Raw genomic sequence first — 20,141 nt, 5'->3', positions numbered from 1 at the left:
CTTTATTTTGCTTCAAAATCTTGACCACTATTCACTGCCATTTATAAAGCCTGGAAGAGCCAGGCCTTTTTTAAACTCCAATTGTATTCATCTGAAAGAAGAAAGTCATATACACCTAGGATGGCTTGAGGGTGAGTAAATCATGGGGTAATTTACATTTTTGAGTGAACTAACCCTTTAACTCACCCAAAAGACCTGATGAAAACTTAAATCGAGTTTGCTCAGCAGTGGGCGGGACTAAAGCGCAAACTCAAATCCCATTGGCTTTTGCTGCCTCAGTAGAGCAGCCAACATACTGAAAGACCCATCCCACCCAGGACATCAGCAGTTTGACCGGTTTGTGCTACCCTGTCAGATTTTGCTACCTCCCATTAAAACAGATGGTAGCATAATTCGATAGCGAAAAGTGTTACCTATCAGATTTTGCTTCCAGCATATTAATAAAGTGTGAGGCTTTATTAACATGTACACCTACACCTACCCCAACCCTAAACCTACCCTTACAGTAGGATAAATACAGTGTTGGTAGCATAATCTAATAGGTAGCATTATTTGTCAGAACACCGGCTGCCCTCTGGTAGACGTTTCAGGTCTATCACATCACGGACAAACAGACTCAAAAACAGTTTCTACTCCAGAGCCATTCGTGAACTGAACACTGCCAAACAATATGACTCTTGGTCTCTCTTGACCACAATACCACAGAACATTGCATAGATGCAATAGTATTTTCAACTGTCCCTCGTTTGTTTACATTTCAACTGCACTATTGCACTACTCGTTTACATTTCCACTGCACTACTTGTACATAGGGTCACCGTAATCCAGAGATGTGCAACATCCGGATGTGTAATACCTCACCTCAGCTGCTATGCCATTGTATCATATTGTATAATTTCATCACATTGTCCTATTGTTGTATATATTTATTTTTATTTGATTCTGCACTTTAAATTAATACTGTTCCAATTCCTTTTGATGTTATGTGTGAATAACTCATATATATATATATATATATATATATATAATATCTGCCTGTTGGAAAACGTGACCAAAAATATTAGTCTTGAATAGATTGACTGTTTTATGTTAATGTTAATAAATATAAATAAACATTTTACATGTAAGTAGCTTTTAGTGGGTTCTAATCTCAGACTTAGTATTGTTTAGTCTTTCCCCCCCCACAAAAACACTGAATGACTTCAAGCTCCACCACCTCATTCTGTAAGTTCTGTTTAATGTCCAAAATATGCATTTTCATGTGTGACATGGTTGCAACGTTCTAGTTACTTTTTAAAGTTCTATTATAAAGTGCTTTATTAATTAATGTTTTAGGCGATCAGTCATTGTGCTTTCAAATCTTTTTTCTTCTGTTATTTCATTGTTGCACTTTCTCGTCAGCAAAAAATGTTTCTTTAGTCAAATAAATTAGATGTAATTTTAGTTAAATTGACATTTTAGGCTATATAAAATGTTGACTATTTAAATTGTTTTGCTAAAGATCAGCAAATTAGTATTACTAATAAAATATTACTCATCATGAAATTAAAATTTTTATGCAGTGTTGCACTATTTGTTGTAAATTATTTATCTGCGCACATCATTACTTTCTTACATTCACGTGACCTCATCTTTAAGCAAAAATATTAGTGCCTCTCCCCCTTTTAATGACATCTCTTCCTTGATTGGGAAGAAAAGTTGGTCGCAGTTTCCGATTTAGGTGACTCAACCAAACATTGCTTAGTTGTTATATGTCAGTCAGTCCACAGCATTCAGATAGTTCTCAGTATTTGAGCACTACTACAAAATTACAATTACTTCACCCTTTGACATTACTTATTTAGTTTCACAGGACGGTGTGACCTATTTATTTTGTGCCTTATATAGAGGCAGGCGAACGCTTACTCCCTGATGTTCTGGTATGGTTTGAGTGGTAATGGACAGAACGCACAACAACTCAAGTCAGATGACATACTATCAGAGAGAGTGGGAGGTGGAGGAAGCAGTGAAAACGAGGTACCGAAGAAATCCATAGACGGGGGAAGGCACAGGACAGGAATAGAACAGCGTGGTGAGCTGGATATGTGGACAGGTGTCTTAAATAGCTTCCTTTGCTTAAAATTCAAGGATGGTTCTTTTTTTAAGCGATTCTTGGCCATATGATGTCAAATGTCGGGTAAGATATATATCTATATATGTGTTGGGTATATATATGTAGAGAGAGAGAAAGACGTATATATTTTAAATTGAAAATTTACCCCCATAAGTTTGGGCAGAAAACCCAGAGTGGCTTGTTGCTGGTATTTTTACTGGTATTTAATAATAATTACATTTCAAACATCATATATATATATATATATATATATATAATAAAATTACATATTTTATTAAACAACGCAATAAAACGGTGACTGTTTAACAATAGCTTAATCTGTCTAAAAGTGCTGTCCTCTTCTTTTTCCTTCCTTTTCTCATCTTTGTGTGTTAATGTTTCATTTCTCATGGAATGGGCTGCCATCCCTCCTTTCCGCAGGCCACTTCATGGCCTGAACCACTTCAATGGCAGGAAGTCAGAGGCAGTCTGCAGACAGCTCTGATACAAGCCTGACCTATTTAAATCCTGTCAAAGCAGGCGGACATGTCTCTCACATTCCTGTTCAGTGAGGGTCCACGGATTTTCTATCAATCAGTTGATCCCAAACTAATCAGTCAATCACAGATCTGGGATCTGTTTGATAGTGGGTGTCATGCGATCCACTCAAGAGGCTGTAAGTCTCCCCTGCTTCAACGCCCCATTTATGCATCACAAATATCCTCATAGTGACAAAGGATAATGACTCACGGCAAACCATAGCCTGGGTAGAGATTTTGCCCTCATTATCATGACAGACCCCTCACGAGAATGAAGGTGAACGCCGAACCAAGGTCTGGTAAATTAGAGCGTGTATGGGACAGCATCTAAAATAGGATAATACATACATTCATTTTGAGTGTCATGTACTATTTAACTCTATACATATATATATTCACGTTTTATTTGATACATAGCATCCACACTAGCATGACTCTCTGCACAAAATAGGCCAGTTTTATTGGAATATATGAAAATGAAAAGGCCCAGAAATTTGTTGGAATAATAAGAAACCCCATTTTATTAGAAGAGGGATGAAGAGACCCCTTCTTATACCCCTTTTTTCTACTATCATTACATATTTAACTACATATACATGCCTTGCTTAAAAACTTGTATATTTCTATTTATCAATGCCATTCTATATGTATTCTCGGCAAAGGAGAAGTGCTCACTAACACAGATTTAGACAGATTTGTGAACAATATTTGAGAGAAATAGGCCTAGAAAAAGTCTTAGATCTTTGAGTTCAGCTCATGAAAAATGGGGGCAAAAACAAAAGTGTTGCGTTTATAATTTTGTTCAGTGTATGTTCATTAAAAAAACACTATACTTGCATACATCCTGACAAGTGACAACTATATACTGAAGGAAAATTTTACATTTTAAATTAATAATAATAAAAAAGTATTATTACATGTTGGCCAAAACAATGGTTTGATATTTTTCAACAAACTGACATACACATTTTTTAGTTTAGGGTTACTAAACTGTGGCTAACAGATATGAGAATGTTAAAGTGATTAGTGAATCTACAACACTAAATGACGCAATAAAAGTAAACTTTGCAGTTAGAATCTGCTATCCTTAGGGAGTGATTTTGTGAGAGATGTATGAATTGTATTGCCATACAGTAGCTCACAGACTGGCATAAAGATCTCTGAAAGGGTTCATCTGTTGTACACTATTTGCAAATGAAGTGAATGATTTATACTACTGGATTAATAATCTCAGCCCAAACAGCAAAAAAAGGCATTGATAAACATATTTGCTCTATTGTGAATTCCTTAGAAGTGTAGCTGACTCCACAAAAATGTTGAGAATACATTTCTTGCCAGAGGAAAAATGCCCGTGTTTGCATCATACTGTTGAATACCAATGAAGTCAATATTACGCCAATGTGCCAGTAAAACACCCTCTGCATGACATTATAAAGACAATGCTATTTTACCAACCTAATGCAATACTGCCATCTAGAGGTGAGTGCTCCCTTGCAACATCTGCCTGCCAGATCACATTTAAAGCGACGTATACAGTAGATATATAGTGCAAATCCCATATGCGATGAAAGTGTCAAGCATTTTTGCAGTCATAAAAAATAACCATCTTCTTCAAAGGTATTTACATTTATTAAAGAAGGAACTGCAAGGAGGTAAATACAGTACAATATAGTGTCAACCTGGTGCATCACTTTTTAGGCACTTAGCATAAAAAAATAAACTTGTCTCTCAGATCCCAATAAAACCTGTGTGACATGGGCATTACAACAAGGAGGAAGGACGTTTTTGCTTGAGGACGAACATTATTTGTTTGACAGGTGTCTGAGTGAGGACTATATTTTTGCTCATTCATGGCGTGACATTACTTTTTTCAAGCTGGGCCATTTGAGCTGAAGATTAGTTGACTGTTATGGTTTGCATAAACAGTTCCACTACTTCACATGTATAACAGTGATTGTCATGTCACAAAGAGGGTGACAAACATACTGAGTGAATATTGAAAATAAAACTTTATAGGCCAACAACAGTTCTCACGTTAGAAACAAAGTTAACCGACTGAACATGGGAAAGTAAAGCTTCAGAAAATCCACTGATTTATTCGGACAACTATAAAACACTGAACACCAGCTACTTAAATCAAGGATGGATTATTACCACTCTGCCATCAAAGTTTCTTTCAAGCACAATGGACAAAGACCAATTAATGTACACAGACAAATGAAGACATCTGTCCTAACTCAGGGCGACTTAAGTGTGGCAGATCGGAGCACTTGTGGGGTGTTTATCTATATTTAACAAGAAATTATATATATTTTTAAAAACACTCAAAAATGTGCAGACTCACAAAGATTTAAAAGCACCATTGAGTACACCATCAGCTCTAGACAGTGTTGACGTTTAAAACAATAGTTGTATCCAATTTCTAGAAAACTCTACTTTTAATGCAAAGGATATATTGAATTTTATTATTCAAATGACCATCTCAGCTGTGTTTTGTTAAGTTTTAAACTGTCAACCAATTGTTTCTATGGAACAAACCCATATTGAAAAGACTTGATATTAGGGCTATCAATGAGAATACAGTCTGAAAAAAAGCCTCAACTCCTAATTTTGTGGTTTATAAATTAGTTGAAAACAAAAATCAATGTAGCAAGGATAAATGGTCACAACTTTCAATCTTTGAACTCTGCTAAACACACAAGAATCTTACAAATCTGGACTTTACCATGGAAAAACAGACCCTCTTGTTAAAACTTTGAGGCAGAATGAGGCACTCGAGTATCGCAGAAAACGAAAATACAGTTAGTGTTTGGTTGGCTATTTGAGGTTTGTTGGCTTGCATCTCAATACATCCTGTTTTATCTTTTTTTTAGTAAAGCATAATAGTACATTTACAGGTGCATTACTTCATTTCAAATAAGGAAAAGGACAACAAAAAGCACCAAAGACATAACTGACAGATGTAGGTACAGAATATCTTTACAGAAAAAAATTCCAACTACAGTATTATAAAGTCCATTATTGCTACTGAAATGACACCGGGTCTGAACTGACATAATTAAGGGAGATGCATGGCACCAGCGAAACACGAAACTGACCCAAAGAAACAACATGAGAACAAATACTGCGTATTAATGGCAAACCACCTCACAACATTTTAACAGGATGGTTTCCACAGGAACCAGTTGGGCATGTTTTAGGCAATATCATGTGTGCCACAATTCCTAAATAATATTTCAATGGATAGTTCACCCTTAAAATTCAACAATCATTTACTCACCCTCATGTCACATCAAACCTTTATGAAGATATTTTGAAAAATGACCATAGAATGAAATTCAGTGGGGTCTGATGTTTTAGACCCCATTGACTTTAATTGCATGGATAAAACTGCCGATACATTCTTCAGAATGTTTTTCGTGTTTCACATAAGAAAACGTTGTGCAGGTTTGGAATGACACGAGGGTGAGAAAATGACCATTTTTATTTCTGGGTTAACTATCCCTTTAAAATTTGCATATCAAATTCAATTTCTTTGAACATTTTCACAATATCTAAGCCCCAAAGGAGGTTCATTGGAAATTAAAATTGGTTCAGTGATGTAGGTATGATAATGTAGCCAACTTAAACTGTACTTAAATGGTACATAAGAATCTACAATCAAACACAGATGACTTTTTTTTTATAAACTGGACCATTCACTCATTCATTCAAAAATTATGGAATTACCTGAGAATTCAGTTCAATTGTCTGCATTAAAAGAGGTCTATAAGAGACAGCACCATCTTATACCAGTGATCTTTCTGCTTGCACCATAAACATACAGTGTGTCCAGTTTTCACAGTTCCGTTCTATACATACTCAAGCGTTGAGATTTAAATATACAAGGGTGAAAATTATTTACATACAAACTTGTTTCAGGTACCAAACTCTTCTCTATTACACTATACCCTTTAAAAGCTTCTGAAGAAAAATCTATGGAAAAATAATATCAACAGGTTAACGGTTATCTTACTGTACTATTTAAAAAAAAAAAGAAAATATTACAAAAAATCATTTTTTTACAATGAAGGATGGCATTTGGCCCAATCCAGGGGCTCTGTAGTTGCATTAGAACAGCTTATTCCAGTCTCTTGTTGCCTCCATTAGATGCCGTTGACCATGGCCAATCCAGTCCTCTTGGTTGTTGAAAACTCGGCCGCAAAACCAGCAACAAAATGTTGACTGCTGCTCTGAACCAGCAGATGTGGACCTCACCACCTCATATTTATTTCTGCTAGTCTTTTTTAACTTCAGTTTCAGTATGAATCTCTCTTGAACAGCACCTCCTTCTGGCCTTGATCTTTCACCCCCACTGCCATTGGAAGCATTCTGCTTTGAAAGTGTTCTTGGAGACTCCGACAGGGCTTTAAGTGTATTTTGGGACAGTGCCACCTTGAGAACTTCACCTTTGTATTTGTTCACAGACCTCATGATGCTAGCAACTTCAGGAATGTCTGCATCCGGATGGTTCAGCACAACCACAGGCTGGTTTCGCCGGGGACATTTGATTTCTTGAAGTGGACTAAAGGGACAGAGCCTCAGCGTTCTCACAACATCTTTCGCAACAGGCTCCCAAATTGAGGTAGCGTCTTTCTCGGCCGACGACTTGCTGGAGATTCTCCTCATTTTGGAGGAGCTCTCCAGCATTTCCTCAAACAAAGCCCTTCGCCTCCGTTTCCTTTGGCTTCGTGCATGGATGGAACAGGGAACAAGTGGCGACTTCTGTAATGCTACATCGTGATCAGCCCTGCTTTTGATCTGAACATTGGACTGGGGTAGAATATGTTTAAGCTGGGATGCGGGGATGAGTTTATGAATGAGACCTTGTGAATTAGTAGAGGTTTTAAATCCTGCCGACACATTGGTTAAAGATTTATTTGAGGACATTAACAAACAAGGTGACTGCAGAGAGCTTGTGGCAAGGTATACTGACTTTTTGGTTGTGGTGTATGGAGCAGTGGAGAGAAATCTGGTGCCGTTGGGACCTCGAACTATCTTAAGGAAAACCCTGTTTTTGCCAGCCTCGTTCACTTGGTTGCCCTGGTTCAAAGTTTTCCCGTCTGAATTTTTCAAAAGTATACCTGACTTGGCAGGAGAAATGTATCTAACCAAGTAAGCTTGTCTCCCAGCCTGCAAAGGACTGGTTTTATCTGCAGCATTCACAGGCATGGCCAATACAGGACGGGTTGCAAGCACAGTCTTAGAACTTGAACCACTTGACTCACTACTAACCGGGGTAACAGGGAGTGGTCTCTGAACCAAATAGCAAGTCTGTGGCACGTTGGTCGCCTGTTCTCCGGATGAGGACTTGACAGCACCTGATAAGAGAATAGCAGAAGCATTGACGAAGTAGCGGTTTCCACTGCCACTTGGTGCCATCTGGGCAGACGGTTGACCTTTTGTTTCAAGATTTGAACTCTGTGCAGACATGCCAATTCTCCCTCCATTTAAAGTGAGAGCTACTCCCGTAGTCTTGCAGGCCATCTCAATCCCAGGTTTCACATAAGACACGTTAATTTTGGGAGAACAGGACTTAGTAATTAGCTTGAACCCAGCTCCACTTTTCAGCTGAACTGGCACGGCATATGGAGTGTCTGTAGTTTGAAGGAACATCTGCTGTTTTCCTTCAGGTGTCTGCAAGATCCGAAGTGTGGTTTTGGTCGGCCTAACAGTTTCTTGTACTGTCGCTGAAGACCTCATTCTTTCTTTCTCAAGTTGTTGGCTGATTATGGCGTCTGAGTGCTTTTCAAGTATCTTGCCCAAAACAGCCGCACTATTCACACTTGCTGTTGTGTTCTCGCTCGCAAAGGTGATACCCTCCTGTTTCTTCTCTGGTGCTGATGAACAAGCTTCTTCTCCTTCTTTTTCTGGAAGCACAGGCATGAGTGAATCATCGACAGTAGCTATGCACTCATCGACCTCAATATCACTATCTGACACTCTCTCTAATGCTTTTTCTCCACTTTCGGAGACCAGATCACTCTCACTGGCCCCTCCCTTGCTATCTTCTTCAGTTGGAAGAGGAGGTGATGCTGGCAGAGTTAAGCTCCAATCACCAAAATCCTCCTCACACTCTTCTTCCTCCAAGCCCTGCGGTGAGTCTTCCTCAGGCAGCAATGAATCAGGAGAGCTCCCAGAAGTGTCTTTAGAATAATTGTGGAAACTAAAGACCTCTTGACTTGGGGAATGGAGAAAGTTATTTTCAACTTCTGTGTTACTATCTTTGGCTTCAGTTGATGCACTTTTACTAGTTTCATTTTGTGCGTTTGCCTCTGTGGTTTTGTTTTTAGTTACTTCAGAGGACTTTACAACAATACTGTCTGAGGCTGGAGTCTCACTCGAGTCAGAATGAGCATTTGGGTAAAACTGAAAGCACTCTCCAACTTCTGCGGTAGAGGTCTTAATGTCAGTCATCTTGCATAAGGTCTCAACTTTGTCAGAATCAGAATCCTGCTCTTCTTTAGCCACTAAATCAAGGATGCTCTTTTCGACAGGACTTTTAATAGGGGAGTCTGGTTCAGTGCTATTCTCACATGGTTCCTGGATAAGAGATTCTTCCGACATCACCGAAAATGTTGCATCTACAGTTGTTTTTGATGGAAGTTTAGATTTCAGGATATCAGTGTTTGTAGACTTGCCTTCTACAGACATTTCAGGGTTTGATTCTAAATCAGAAACTGCATCAGGACATGTGGTTTCATCAGCAGATGACTGTGATCCTGAGGGTTCATCCATAACTGAAGCTAACGCTTTAGCCTCATATTTAGATGAATCTACTTGAGCCATCTGCAAATCAGAAAGTGTGGTCTCAGAATCAGTGGAGGAAAGCTCTTTAGTTGAAACAGGAAGTGCGCTGGCTGTCTGGATATCATCAGTGGAGCATTTCTCACTTGAACAGAGGAAAGATACCTCATGCAGATGAGGCGATGACCTTCCATTGGATTGACGGCTCTGACACAGGGAAAGTGCAGCATCTTTTGATGACGTAGACAGTACTTTAACACTATGTGAGACTTCAGTATCCTCATTATTAACCTGCCCTGCTTTACTTGCACTCTCAAAGCTAGCTTTGTATTCATCTGTCGGGGGGAGATGGTTGCCAATGTGATTTTCAACTTCCTGTGACTCTTCTTTTATTGAAGATATCTCATTTGATTCGCCAGACTCTAAACTGAGGAGAGATCCTATGCTTGGTGAGGATGAAGAGCAGGGGCTGCTGGTTATTTTATCTTCATCGTCACCAATGTGTGAATCAGAAATCTCATTTTCAGTGGAGTCCTCTTGTTTTGTCGGTATGACTTTTAGAACTAAATGTTTTTTACCATCTACCATCTGAAAGCCCATGACTTTAGTGGTGCAGTTCGGTGGAATAGAAATGTGATTTTTCACCATAAGGACAGTCAGTCCATTGCTGTTGGTTGAATTCAGAAGTCCTGGACTTCCTGGACTAATCTCATGCTCTTGTAACTTTGGTTGTGGCTTTATTGATGGAATGAGGTGCAAAGTTTGCGGCTCACTTTTTAGGGGAGACTTTGTCCATTTAACACTCTCTTTTTTAACCCCAACAGCTCTTTCAAGGAACTGCTGGGTCTCCTCCAAGGTTTTTTCAGGATTAAACAACCTGCCGTTATGATCAAGCAGACCTACACCGGGGATTGAGTTACGTTTTGACATCCACTGCGATTCTCTGGATCCTCCAACTGGAGGAGACTTTTTAAGCAACCGTTTTAATCCAGGTGAACTAACTCCAGAACTGTCCTCATTTGTTCTCCACTTGTTCATTTCCTCACCGTGTGCCACAGTAAGATGTTTGTTCAGATAATCTCTGCGAGCTGCACTATAGCCACAAATCTGACAAGAGAAAGGAAAAGTCCCAGAATGCACCATGTTATGCCTCTGATGCTCCCCTTGTGTGGGGCTACCATGTGGACATTTCACACATTTGTGATTACGTTCGTTGTGATGATGGATGTGTTGAACAAAGGTTCCTGCATCTCGGGTGGAGAACTCACACTTTTTACAGAGAAACTGTCCATTACAGCTGTGGCAGTTGGTAAAGTGCCTGGTGAGCAAAAGAAGCGAATACTGCACCCCATCGTTGCAAATCTCACACGTGACCAAAGTGTTTCGATGTCCGATGCGATGTCGCTGAAGAGATGAGAATTCATTGGTGACAAACAAGCACAGATCACAAGGATAAGTTGGAAGAGTCCCCTTGTGTGTTCCTTGAAAATGTTTCAGCAAGTCATTAGGGCTGTAAGTGGTGTTGTCTTTGCATTCAGAGCAACAAAAACTCAGTATTTTTCCAGAGAAGATTGCACCCTGCTGCATCTTACATGGAGTCTTTCCAGAAGCTTTGCCGTCTGTGTGAAGATTATCAGTGGCTGACTCCTCAGGGGGTGTTTCTTGGTCACAATGTTCATTGCAAGAGGCTGTCTCTGGAAGCTGATGTGCCAATTCTAGAGGCAAAGTGTGGTCCAGTGAGGTGTCATCATCCTGGCTCAGGTCATGGCTTTCAGGGGGATCATCTGATGTCGTCAGGTCAACCTCCATGCTTTAGAGTAAAGGCTCCTGCAATATTAAAAAACAAACAAGCATTATTATATTGTAACATAGGAATAATACCACTGCACTGCACAATTAATGTTTACAGCATTTAAGGAAAATTACCCCTTTAGTAAAAGCTACTATGCTTTTAATGCACCATGTTGAATGTATAAGCTTTGCAATACTAGTATTTGTTTAAAGGGGTCATATGATGCGATTTCAATTTTTCCTTGCTGGATCGGCTTTCACCGTGGACGAAGCGGAGTCCAGCCCGGGGTCATCACATGTGGTTGCTGCAAGCCCGCCGGCCACTCCTTCGTCGATTCCGCTCACTCAAGCCCGCCGTGTGTGAGTGACGCTGTGTGTTTCGTTGTGAAAGCGAAACTACTTTGTTTGGCCTTCCAAAAGAGAACACAACTAGAAATCATTGGTTAAGTTGTATTTATAACACTGTTCCAGAACAGTTCAACCCAAATATTCAGATGTGTGCAGCGCATTTTATGGAGAACTGTTTCCTGATCCTGGGAGAGTAGACTACAATGCCGGCTGTTCTGACTCACAGACTGTAAGTACGTTTTTCATATTTAAAGGTCCAATCACAAATGCAGACATGGTTTTATGTTTACACGGCGTGATGCAACGCAACGCGTAAAAAGACAGTATAAGTCATTATATTTAATTATGTCCTCACTGGAAGCAACAAATGGCTCGTTTATAATGGATTTTAATGTTTTTGTCTCGTCCGGACAGGGCATCACAGTATGGTAAGGGGCGTAACATTTCCATCACACACTTGAGGTATTCACCTCGCTTTTTCAGACCAATGAGCTTTGAAAAATAATGGAAAATAATGTGTTTTTTGAACCTTAAACCGCACATTTCATTACACCAAATACACAAAATAATGTTATTTTTAGCAACATCATATGACCCCTTTAAAAATGACAAGCTACATCTTTTTGCCTTTAACGCTTGTTGTCTTGGCATTTCCATCAAGAAAGAAGGACAGAAATATTTCAACGCCATTTACCTCAATTCCTTACATCCTAAACAACTATAGCCTATAAGCAGCCTTTAAAGGGGTCATATGATGCTTTTTTAAAGATCATTATTTGGTGTATTTGGTGTAACAGAATATGCTGACATGCTTTAATGTTCAAAAAACACATTATTTTTCAAATACTGTACATTATTGTAGGTCCTCTATGCCCTGCCTCTCTCAAACGCTTCGTTTTCTACAAAGCCCCCTCCTTTGACAAGCGCAGTCTGCTCTGATTGGCCAACTGACCCAGTGCATTGTGATTGGCCAAACACCACAAGCACGCGTCGGAAATGTAACGCCCCTTACCATAAACGCGAGCTTCATCTTTCAAAATAAATGTAAAGACAGAGCACGAAAGGGGAACAGAGTCGCGTGACAGACACAGTAATGATGCAGTACACAAGCCGCGGTTAAGACAGCTGACGTGCTATGATTTCTGACAGACAGTTCACTCTCCTGTGATGTGACCCTGTTCCCCACACACACACACACACACACACACGATGCGCAAAACTCCGCATTTGAACAGTCAATAGCAAATACTTAAACTAATAACAAAACAGTAGCTGATTCAGAAGCGCCAGATTGTCATAGCAAAGTCAGAATTACCTCCTCTCCTAGGTTCACGAAACGGTCGTCCATAAAATGCATTGCTGTTCTGTTGTAAGTAATCTTAAAGATTCCTAAATGCATCTACTTCCGGAAGGCCAAATAAAGTGCTTTTGCTTTCGCCTAGAAACACACAGCGTCTCCCTGACATGCTGCTTCAACACTAACTGCGGTTACTGAAACCGCGCCTTCTTTCTTTGCGTGCACATTTGCGGCGGGATTATGCAAATATTTCCACATAGTGGGGTAGATATGTGGGGGCGTGTTAGAATGAGCCGTTTTAGGGGGGCGTGGCAGAGTCTTAACTTTGATAAAGAATATCTCTTTTGATTTGAGACTTTAGTCTTTGCAACTTCAGGGATCTTATCTATGCACAATCAGCTTGTAACACTCCAAAGAGAAAGGAAAACTTGAAATCGCATCATATGACCCCTTTAAGTTGTATACTACAGGATAAGTATAAAAAGCTCTTAGTCATAAAAGCATTTCTGTGAAAAATTCAATTGTTATGAGTCCATATGGATTTATACATCAATTTTCTGAATATTCTACAAATTCTGTGAAAATTTGTGGAGCATTCTGCAGACTTCCATATATTACTGCTGCAGTTTATAGCTTGTATACTGTGTATATTATGCCAATGTTCTGTATACATAAAATACATGGATGATTTCCTACATTTTCCAAAATGAGCAGTACACTGTTTACAGTGCAGAATAAAGCACTCCAATGTAAAGAATGAACCAGAAGAAGAAATTCCAACTGCAATTTTTTAACATATTTGTGTCTTGTCTGGACTCATTATTGAACTGCCAAATGTTAGGACATTTTTTTATTTTAGATGATAAATGGATGTGATGTAATGATGCCATGTCACAAATGTATTTGGGTCACCTAACAACAGCTCTAATATTGTTTAATAAATTAAATGTTTACTGTGGGAAAAATGCCTAGTATCTCACTATGAGAAATTCTAACTCAGTCTTTACACTGGTAGCCTGTTGAAATGTAACAATGTCTAAATATGTCAATATCTATCAAATAGGCTATATCCTTTTTTTAAAGATTTGACAAATATGTTGTGATTCAAAAAATTCCACAACAATCAGTACAATTTGCGATTAACTAATTTAATCCCACTGGTTGTGATCAAAATTTTATTTTGAGTCAAAGGTAAAAAATTAGTTGTTGATATACTTTACACATAGTTGTCAACTGTATATGAAAGTGCAGATTGTCTTGATTTCATGTGATTTTTTTTTTACATGGCTGGTGTAAATTCTAATTACTACAACAGTTTAATTTAAGTTTGCAAGCAAGCATGTGAAACATGTCATAATACACAGTAGGGCTGCACGATAAATCGAAATGGAATCGAGATCGCGATTCGACAGAAGCTGCGATTGTCATGCGTATCTTTCAGTGAAGCAGGGTTCTGTGATCAGCAGTAAATCTTCATCCAAAGGCCAGAGGGCGCTCTCGCGCTGAACTGCTGATTACAGAACCGGCATTACTATCAAAATGCGCATGACAATCGCATTCAATTAATCGTGCAGCCCTAATACACAGAGAATTTTTGAAACAAAATATTCAAAGGGTCTATTATTAATGTAGTTTAAGATTGCACATATAAACCTATAAACATGCCATTAGTCAAATTTGTGGACAGCGGGGAAGCCCAGAAACTGTTTAAAATTGTAATAACATTCAGTATTTATTAATAACAACTTATTGATTCACAGTATCAATTTAGATTTAAAAGTACTTTTACATCAAATTAAACAAACAAAAAAAAATCGTTATTTTCTGTTATTTTTCTTAGGGCTCATTAACCAACCAAGAAGTTTGATGAACTGTGACCAGTATCACTAACTTATTTAAAACTTTAGAAGATACATTTATTTAACTGGTCTATCTATTCTAAGGAGCTGTGGAAATACTGGGGTTAAATGGATTAATATTTGTATAATGATTTCCATAAACCGTTTTATAATTTAGAATGAAGGAAAACACTTCGATTTTCAGTGCAGTTAGAAAGTGGATGTAACAACTAAGATGTGAAGTGATGCATGGCACATCATTTTATATGTTGAAGTGTGAACTTCATCAGTATTACCGTAATCTCAAGCACATTTTTGTCACAGACAGCGTTGATTTCTCTCTACTCATTTTCCTCAACTGCTATATTAGCCAAACTTTTTACCAGGAATTCATTACTTCACAATCACAGATGAACAAACTTTTTAAAAACATCAAACAAACTAGCAACACTCAACAACTAAGTCGTCCATCTGCCAATGATTAAAGTCGGTTATTTAAATGAAGTTGACATTCACCAACTTTGTGCAACGCGGACACAATGCACATTCAACTAAAGGAAGTGCCTTGTCAATCGACTCAACACGATAATTATGGCCGTGCATTTCTGGATGCACTCCGACTATCCCGCTAGCGATCACGTCTACAAATGTCATTCACTCATAAGCCATGTTATTTATCCACATCAACAAAAATAAAGCAAGTCGCCCCCACCCACGCTGGATGTAATCAAACGATTAAAAAACAAAGAACTCAACGCAGGAGCACACTACTCAAAAAAGTGACCGTTATAGTTGAATTAAATGCCATTATGTCTTAATTAATACTGTTGTTTTAAATAAGCGCAGTTTGGAGAAATTTACCTCTTTTTTCTCTTTAGACTGGCAGGTCGTTGACGGCAGCCATGACAGTTCCATCCGGGTTCCGCTCCCTTCACTGCGCGTGAGGCAGGAACTCAGAGCGGATGAATATGGATTACCTGAAAGACTCATTAGGTCGTCTTTACCAACAAATATTTCGCTTTAAACCTCGAAACAGAGTGTTTAAATGGAATACAATACTCCTTTGATTAATTCATGAATTGAACGCCTTGTTTAAATTAAAGTCCATGCAGTTCTCGCTCTGTATTAGAAGCAGTTAAACCCATTCTTAAAAGTGGCCATGCATACTGCTGTTTTGTGGACTCTAGGGACGCCATGACTCACTCTAGATCATGGCGCGCCATCTTGACCTACAATATCATTACTCTAACGATGGATAGTTAAACTAATGTTTACTGGGTTATAAATACCGGCGCACTGACCTGCTGCAAATAGATGAATGGATTTTTGTACTATTGTGATGGTGATGATGATGACAATAATACTCTTCTATATTTCTAGCAGATTTATGTAACAAATGCACACAACTCTAATTTCCAGAACAAATAAGTGACTAAAAATTACATATTATTACAATAAATGTTAAAACAATTACATTTAAATGCCTTTACATTTTATTCCATAACATGACTAATTTACACACTAATATACAATTTTACACAAACAAACATGAATTTGCAATGACGAGAACCGTAAAAATCTGACAAACATTTTCATTATTGCAACTTAAGGCTTTATCACATTTTATTAGATACTTTTCCATGATAGTTATCTAAAAGATTTATGTAACAAATGCTCACAACTCAGGGTAATTATTTCCGAAATAAATAAATGAATAGGCTACTACAATGAATGTTAATGCAAATATATCTATTCATAAGACTTTTATATTTTGTTCCGCAATATATATATATATTTTTTAATGTAAGTAGCTAAATAACTATCACAATGATGTGAGTTCACAAATCAGACAAACATTGTCCTTGCATTTCAACTTACAACTCCAAAATGCATATTTATTAACATCAGATCTAGAATAAATGATGACCAGAGTCAGAAATTCACCAGCCCAGAAGGTCACCAAAATGGCAAAACTGCCTTAAATATTTAAAATGCTATTTTGATATATTTCAGAAATAGAGTGAAGTGCCTGCTTGCTATAACTGTATTGTTGCTGTATTATTGTATTTTTAATATTCTAAATTCAATAAAAGTTATCATAAACTTTGTAAGGTATGTATAATTAGAGTGATTTATTTACAAAAAAGACATTTAAAATGTATGTAATATACTGAAAAATATGGGAACATACCTCCAAATATATTTATTGTAAAAGTAGTAAGTAAATAATATTACTGTCAACAGTCTTGCAAATTGTCTTGACGTGTTTGCAAATTGATCAAGTGTTTGTTATGAACAACAAAAGAGGATGAATGAATGAAGTGTAAATTAAGGTGTGGCATGTGTGACTTGCCCATTAGAGATCATAGAGCCCACTGACTTCAAATTTCACATTTGAGATATTACTATTATTTGTCATTGTAGGCCATAATTACGCTAAGATCCAGAATGAGGAAAGATGACCAAGATCAGAAATTCACCAGGCCTTGGGGCAGTAAGGTGACCAAATGTGACAAAAATGACACGCCTACTGAAAATGTTAGGGATTTGATATATTTCATAATATTTTGTTCATAATATTCATTTGTCACTACTAAATGCATGTTATGTTTAGTACAGTTAACTCAATTCAAGTATATGGAACACATTATGTGTTATTTGTTAGAAATCATATGTCCATATTAAGGTAGAAATGAAAATCAATTCCAAAAGACAAATATTGCCCCTAAGTTAGCTTAGCCCATTCTGTACCAACAATACTGACTTTGGCCTTAGAGCAGCAGATTTATCTGTACATTAGCCATAATTTAAAAGATTTAATAGAAGAGTTAAGCTTTATTGTTGTATTAATTCTTTAAATAAGAGCATTCCAGTGCTGCTTTTTAAAAAAAAAATTTTTTTTTAAAAAAGTGTTTTCATGTTCTAATAACTTGGGAAATATGGTATGGGGAAATATAATCACATTAATATTATTATAATTGTCAGGGTAAAAATCATATAGACCTATAGGCATCTGTGACTGGGGCCTATTCATATTAATAAAGGAGTATTTACAGCTGTGAAAGTGTATGAGTTGGCTCCAAAGGAACAATTGTATAAATTGATTGGGGCATATCAATCAAAGAGGTGTAAACACATTCATCAAACCTATTCACACCTACAACAAAAACAATCTTTTACTTTGATTATCACAAAATGTAGAAATTTAAATCTTTCTATTTCTTGTATGATATTAAGAATATACAGTATATGTACCTTTTTATGGTTGAGAGAATGTTCCAACACAAAACAACGTTTTAGTCCTAAACTAGCTACTTTTAGGATCACACCGTTTAATACAAGCCGTGATGAGAAACAGTGTGGCATGATCATAAATATCTATACTAATATTAAGTATTGTAACAATTCCTCTTTTGAAATACAGTTTTAAAACGTTTTTATTAAAACAACATTGTGGTTATACAAAACTTCAATACTTGAAATTAGTATATACACATAAAATAAAAAAATACATAGGATTTGTATATTATTTTTTCTTTAAATATATATCCTGTAACAATACATAATTATAATGTATATTGTTATTGATAATAATACATACACATAATAATATAGGTAGAGAGAGTAAAATATTTGCTATGTACATATTTTATTATTGTTTAAATATAATTACATTTTTTATATTTTAAATTAAATAAAATTCATCATAAACTTTGCAAGCTGAATGTAAAATGTATTTACAGACTTTAAATTAATTTAAATTAAAAAATAAATAAATACATGCATAAATAAATACATACATACATACATACATACATAAATGTAATGTAAAGTAATGTAGGCTATGTAATATCCTAATAAAGATATGGTCATGTACCTGCAAATGTATTTCTTTTTCAAAATTAGTAAGCCGTAATAGGCTACTTAAATCATAAGCCATATTTCTATAAACAATCTTACAAATTGTCTTGACATGTTTGCAAATTGATCAAGTCTTTGTGATGAACAATAAAAGATGATGGATGAATGAAGTGTAAATTAAGGTGTGGCAGGAATGAAGGTGTGACTTGCCCATTAGAGATCACAGAGCCCACTTAAGCTTTTAGGTGTACAAGTGTTAGGACAGCCCCTCTCTGGACCTTTAGGTGGGCAGGTATAAATAGTGGCAACCTTCAGTTGTTGGTCAGAGCACAAGGAGCAAGTAACAAAGGATTCAGCTTGACCTATTAATTCTTACATTCTACAATCAAAAATCCTTGAAAGACATGTGGACTGACTGCATTGGTAAGAATTCCTTTTTTTAAAAAGTATTTATTTTAAGTAACTTTTGTGAAATATTATAATAAATATTTAGATATTTTCAAGATATTTTAAGAATTTATTTTCTGGAATATTTATATTATTTATATCCACTTGATGCATTTGCAGACATGTCAAGACAATTAATAATGACATATATTTTTACTCTTACAGCTCAAGATGGAAACTCACAGGCCAGTAAGATTGCAGGCCGCAGGAAGAGAACCAGTTTCACCAAAGAGCACTTGGAACTTCTAAAAATGGCTTTCAGCGTGGATCCTTACCCTGGTATTAGTGTCAGGGAAAGTCTATCTCAAGCCACAGGCCTTCCAGAGTCACGTATTCAGGTATGTCAACATCAATATAGAAAACAAACTGTTTTCATACATTTCAAAAAGTATAAAAATGTTAATCCATCAACATGCTAACATAACTGTGTTTTGTTTTTCCAGGTGTGGTTTCAGAACAAGAGGGCCAGAACCCTAAAGAACAGAGCCACTTGGACCTCACCACAGCTGGATAGTACCTCTCCTCTGACCAGCCCTTTTCTACCCTCTCACATGGCTAGTGTTGGGTCCAATGGCCAACAGAGAGGCATTCAAGAGGCTTCCTTCAACATTCAGATGGCTCAAACATCTCCACAGCACTTTACCTTTCCTCCAACTGACCACAGCACACCTGCCATTAAGCCACGGCAAAACAGGCTGATGGGAACCAGCTCTTGTTTACCCTCCCTTCCCTCTGATCTGCAAGCTGTGGCAGACAGCTGGAGCTCTGGAGGAAGCACACAGTCCTCTCCTGAGTCTACATGGAATCGACCAGCACAGAGTTTTGGGAATTCCTACAAGGATGAGAGCCATTTCTTTCTCTACCCACCACCTCCTTACCCTCATGGAAGTGCCAAAGTTGGGTGTGTTAGTGGCCTGGAGTCACTTCCCACCTCTCCTGCCTCTTCTGATTCTGCATTTTGGGACATGGGACTGGAGAACTGCTCTCCCTCTGTGCCATACACCGACTGTGGAAGCCCATGGGACAGGCTCGCTGAGGAGCAGCCTGTGGCCCCGCTTCCAGATCTGTCCTCTCTGGAGGATGTCCTTGGGGAAATGGAGCCAGCCTGGTGGAACTTCAATGGCCAGATGGATCTACAGTAA

General features: G+C 37.6%; 2 protein-coding genes across 2 annotated transcripts; one reads left to right on the top strand and one right to left on the bottom strand.

The window, feature by feature from the left end:
* Nucleotides 1-4,562: 4,562 nt before the first annotated feature.
* Nucleotides 4,563-15,770, bottom strand: LOC107754079 (zinc finger protein 518A-like). The gene is made up of 2 exons (XM_016570393.1): nucleotides 15,553-15,770; nucleotides 4,563-11,244 (listed from the first exon to the last, which is right to left on the bottom strand). The coding sequence occupies exon 2, from the start codon at nucleotides 11,224-11,226 to the stop codon at nucleotides 6,742-6,744; it is 4,485 nt and encodes a 1,494-aa protein (XP_016425879.1). The 5' UTR covers nucleotides 11,227-11,244; nucleotides 15,553-15,770; the 3' UTR covers nucleotides 4,563-6,741.
* Nucleotides 15,771-17,149: 1,379 nt separating this feature from the next.
* On the top strand, nucleotides 17,150-20,141 carry mxtx2 (mix-type homeobox gene 2). Its single transcript, XM_016570424.1, has 4 exons — nucleotides 17,150-17,185; nucleotides 18,909-18,975; nucleotides 19,165-19,337; nucleotides 19,443-20,141. The coding sequence occupies exons 1-4, from the start codon at nucleotides 17,150-17,152 to the stop codon at nucleotides 20,139-20,141; spliced, it is 975 nt and encodes a 324-aa protein (XP_016425910.1).

The sequence above is a fragment of the Sinocyclocheilus rhinocerous genome, unplaced genomic scaffold (genome assembly GCF_001515625.1).
Source record: "Sinocyclocheilus rhinocerous isolate Xijiao unplaced genomic scaffold, SAMN03320098_v1.1 scaffold502, whole genome shotgun sequence".
Taxonomy (NCBI): Eukaryota; Metazoa; Chordata; class Actinopteri; order Cypriniformes; family Cyprinidae; genus Sinocyclocheilus; species Sinocyclocheilus rhinocerous.
The sequence above is the reverse complement of the archived record's forward strand: the minus strand, read 5'-3'. Positions and strand labels throughout refer to the sequence as shown.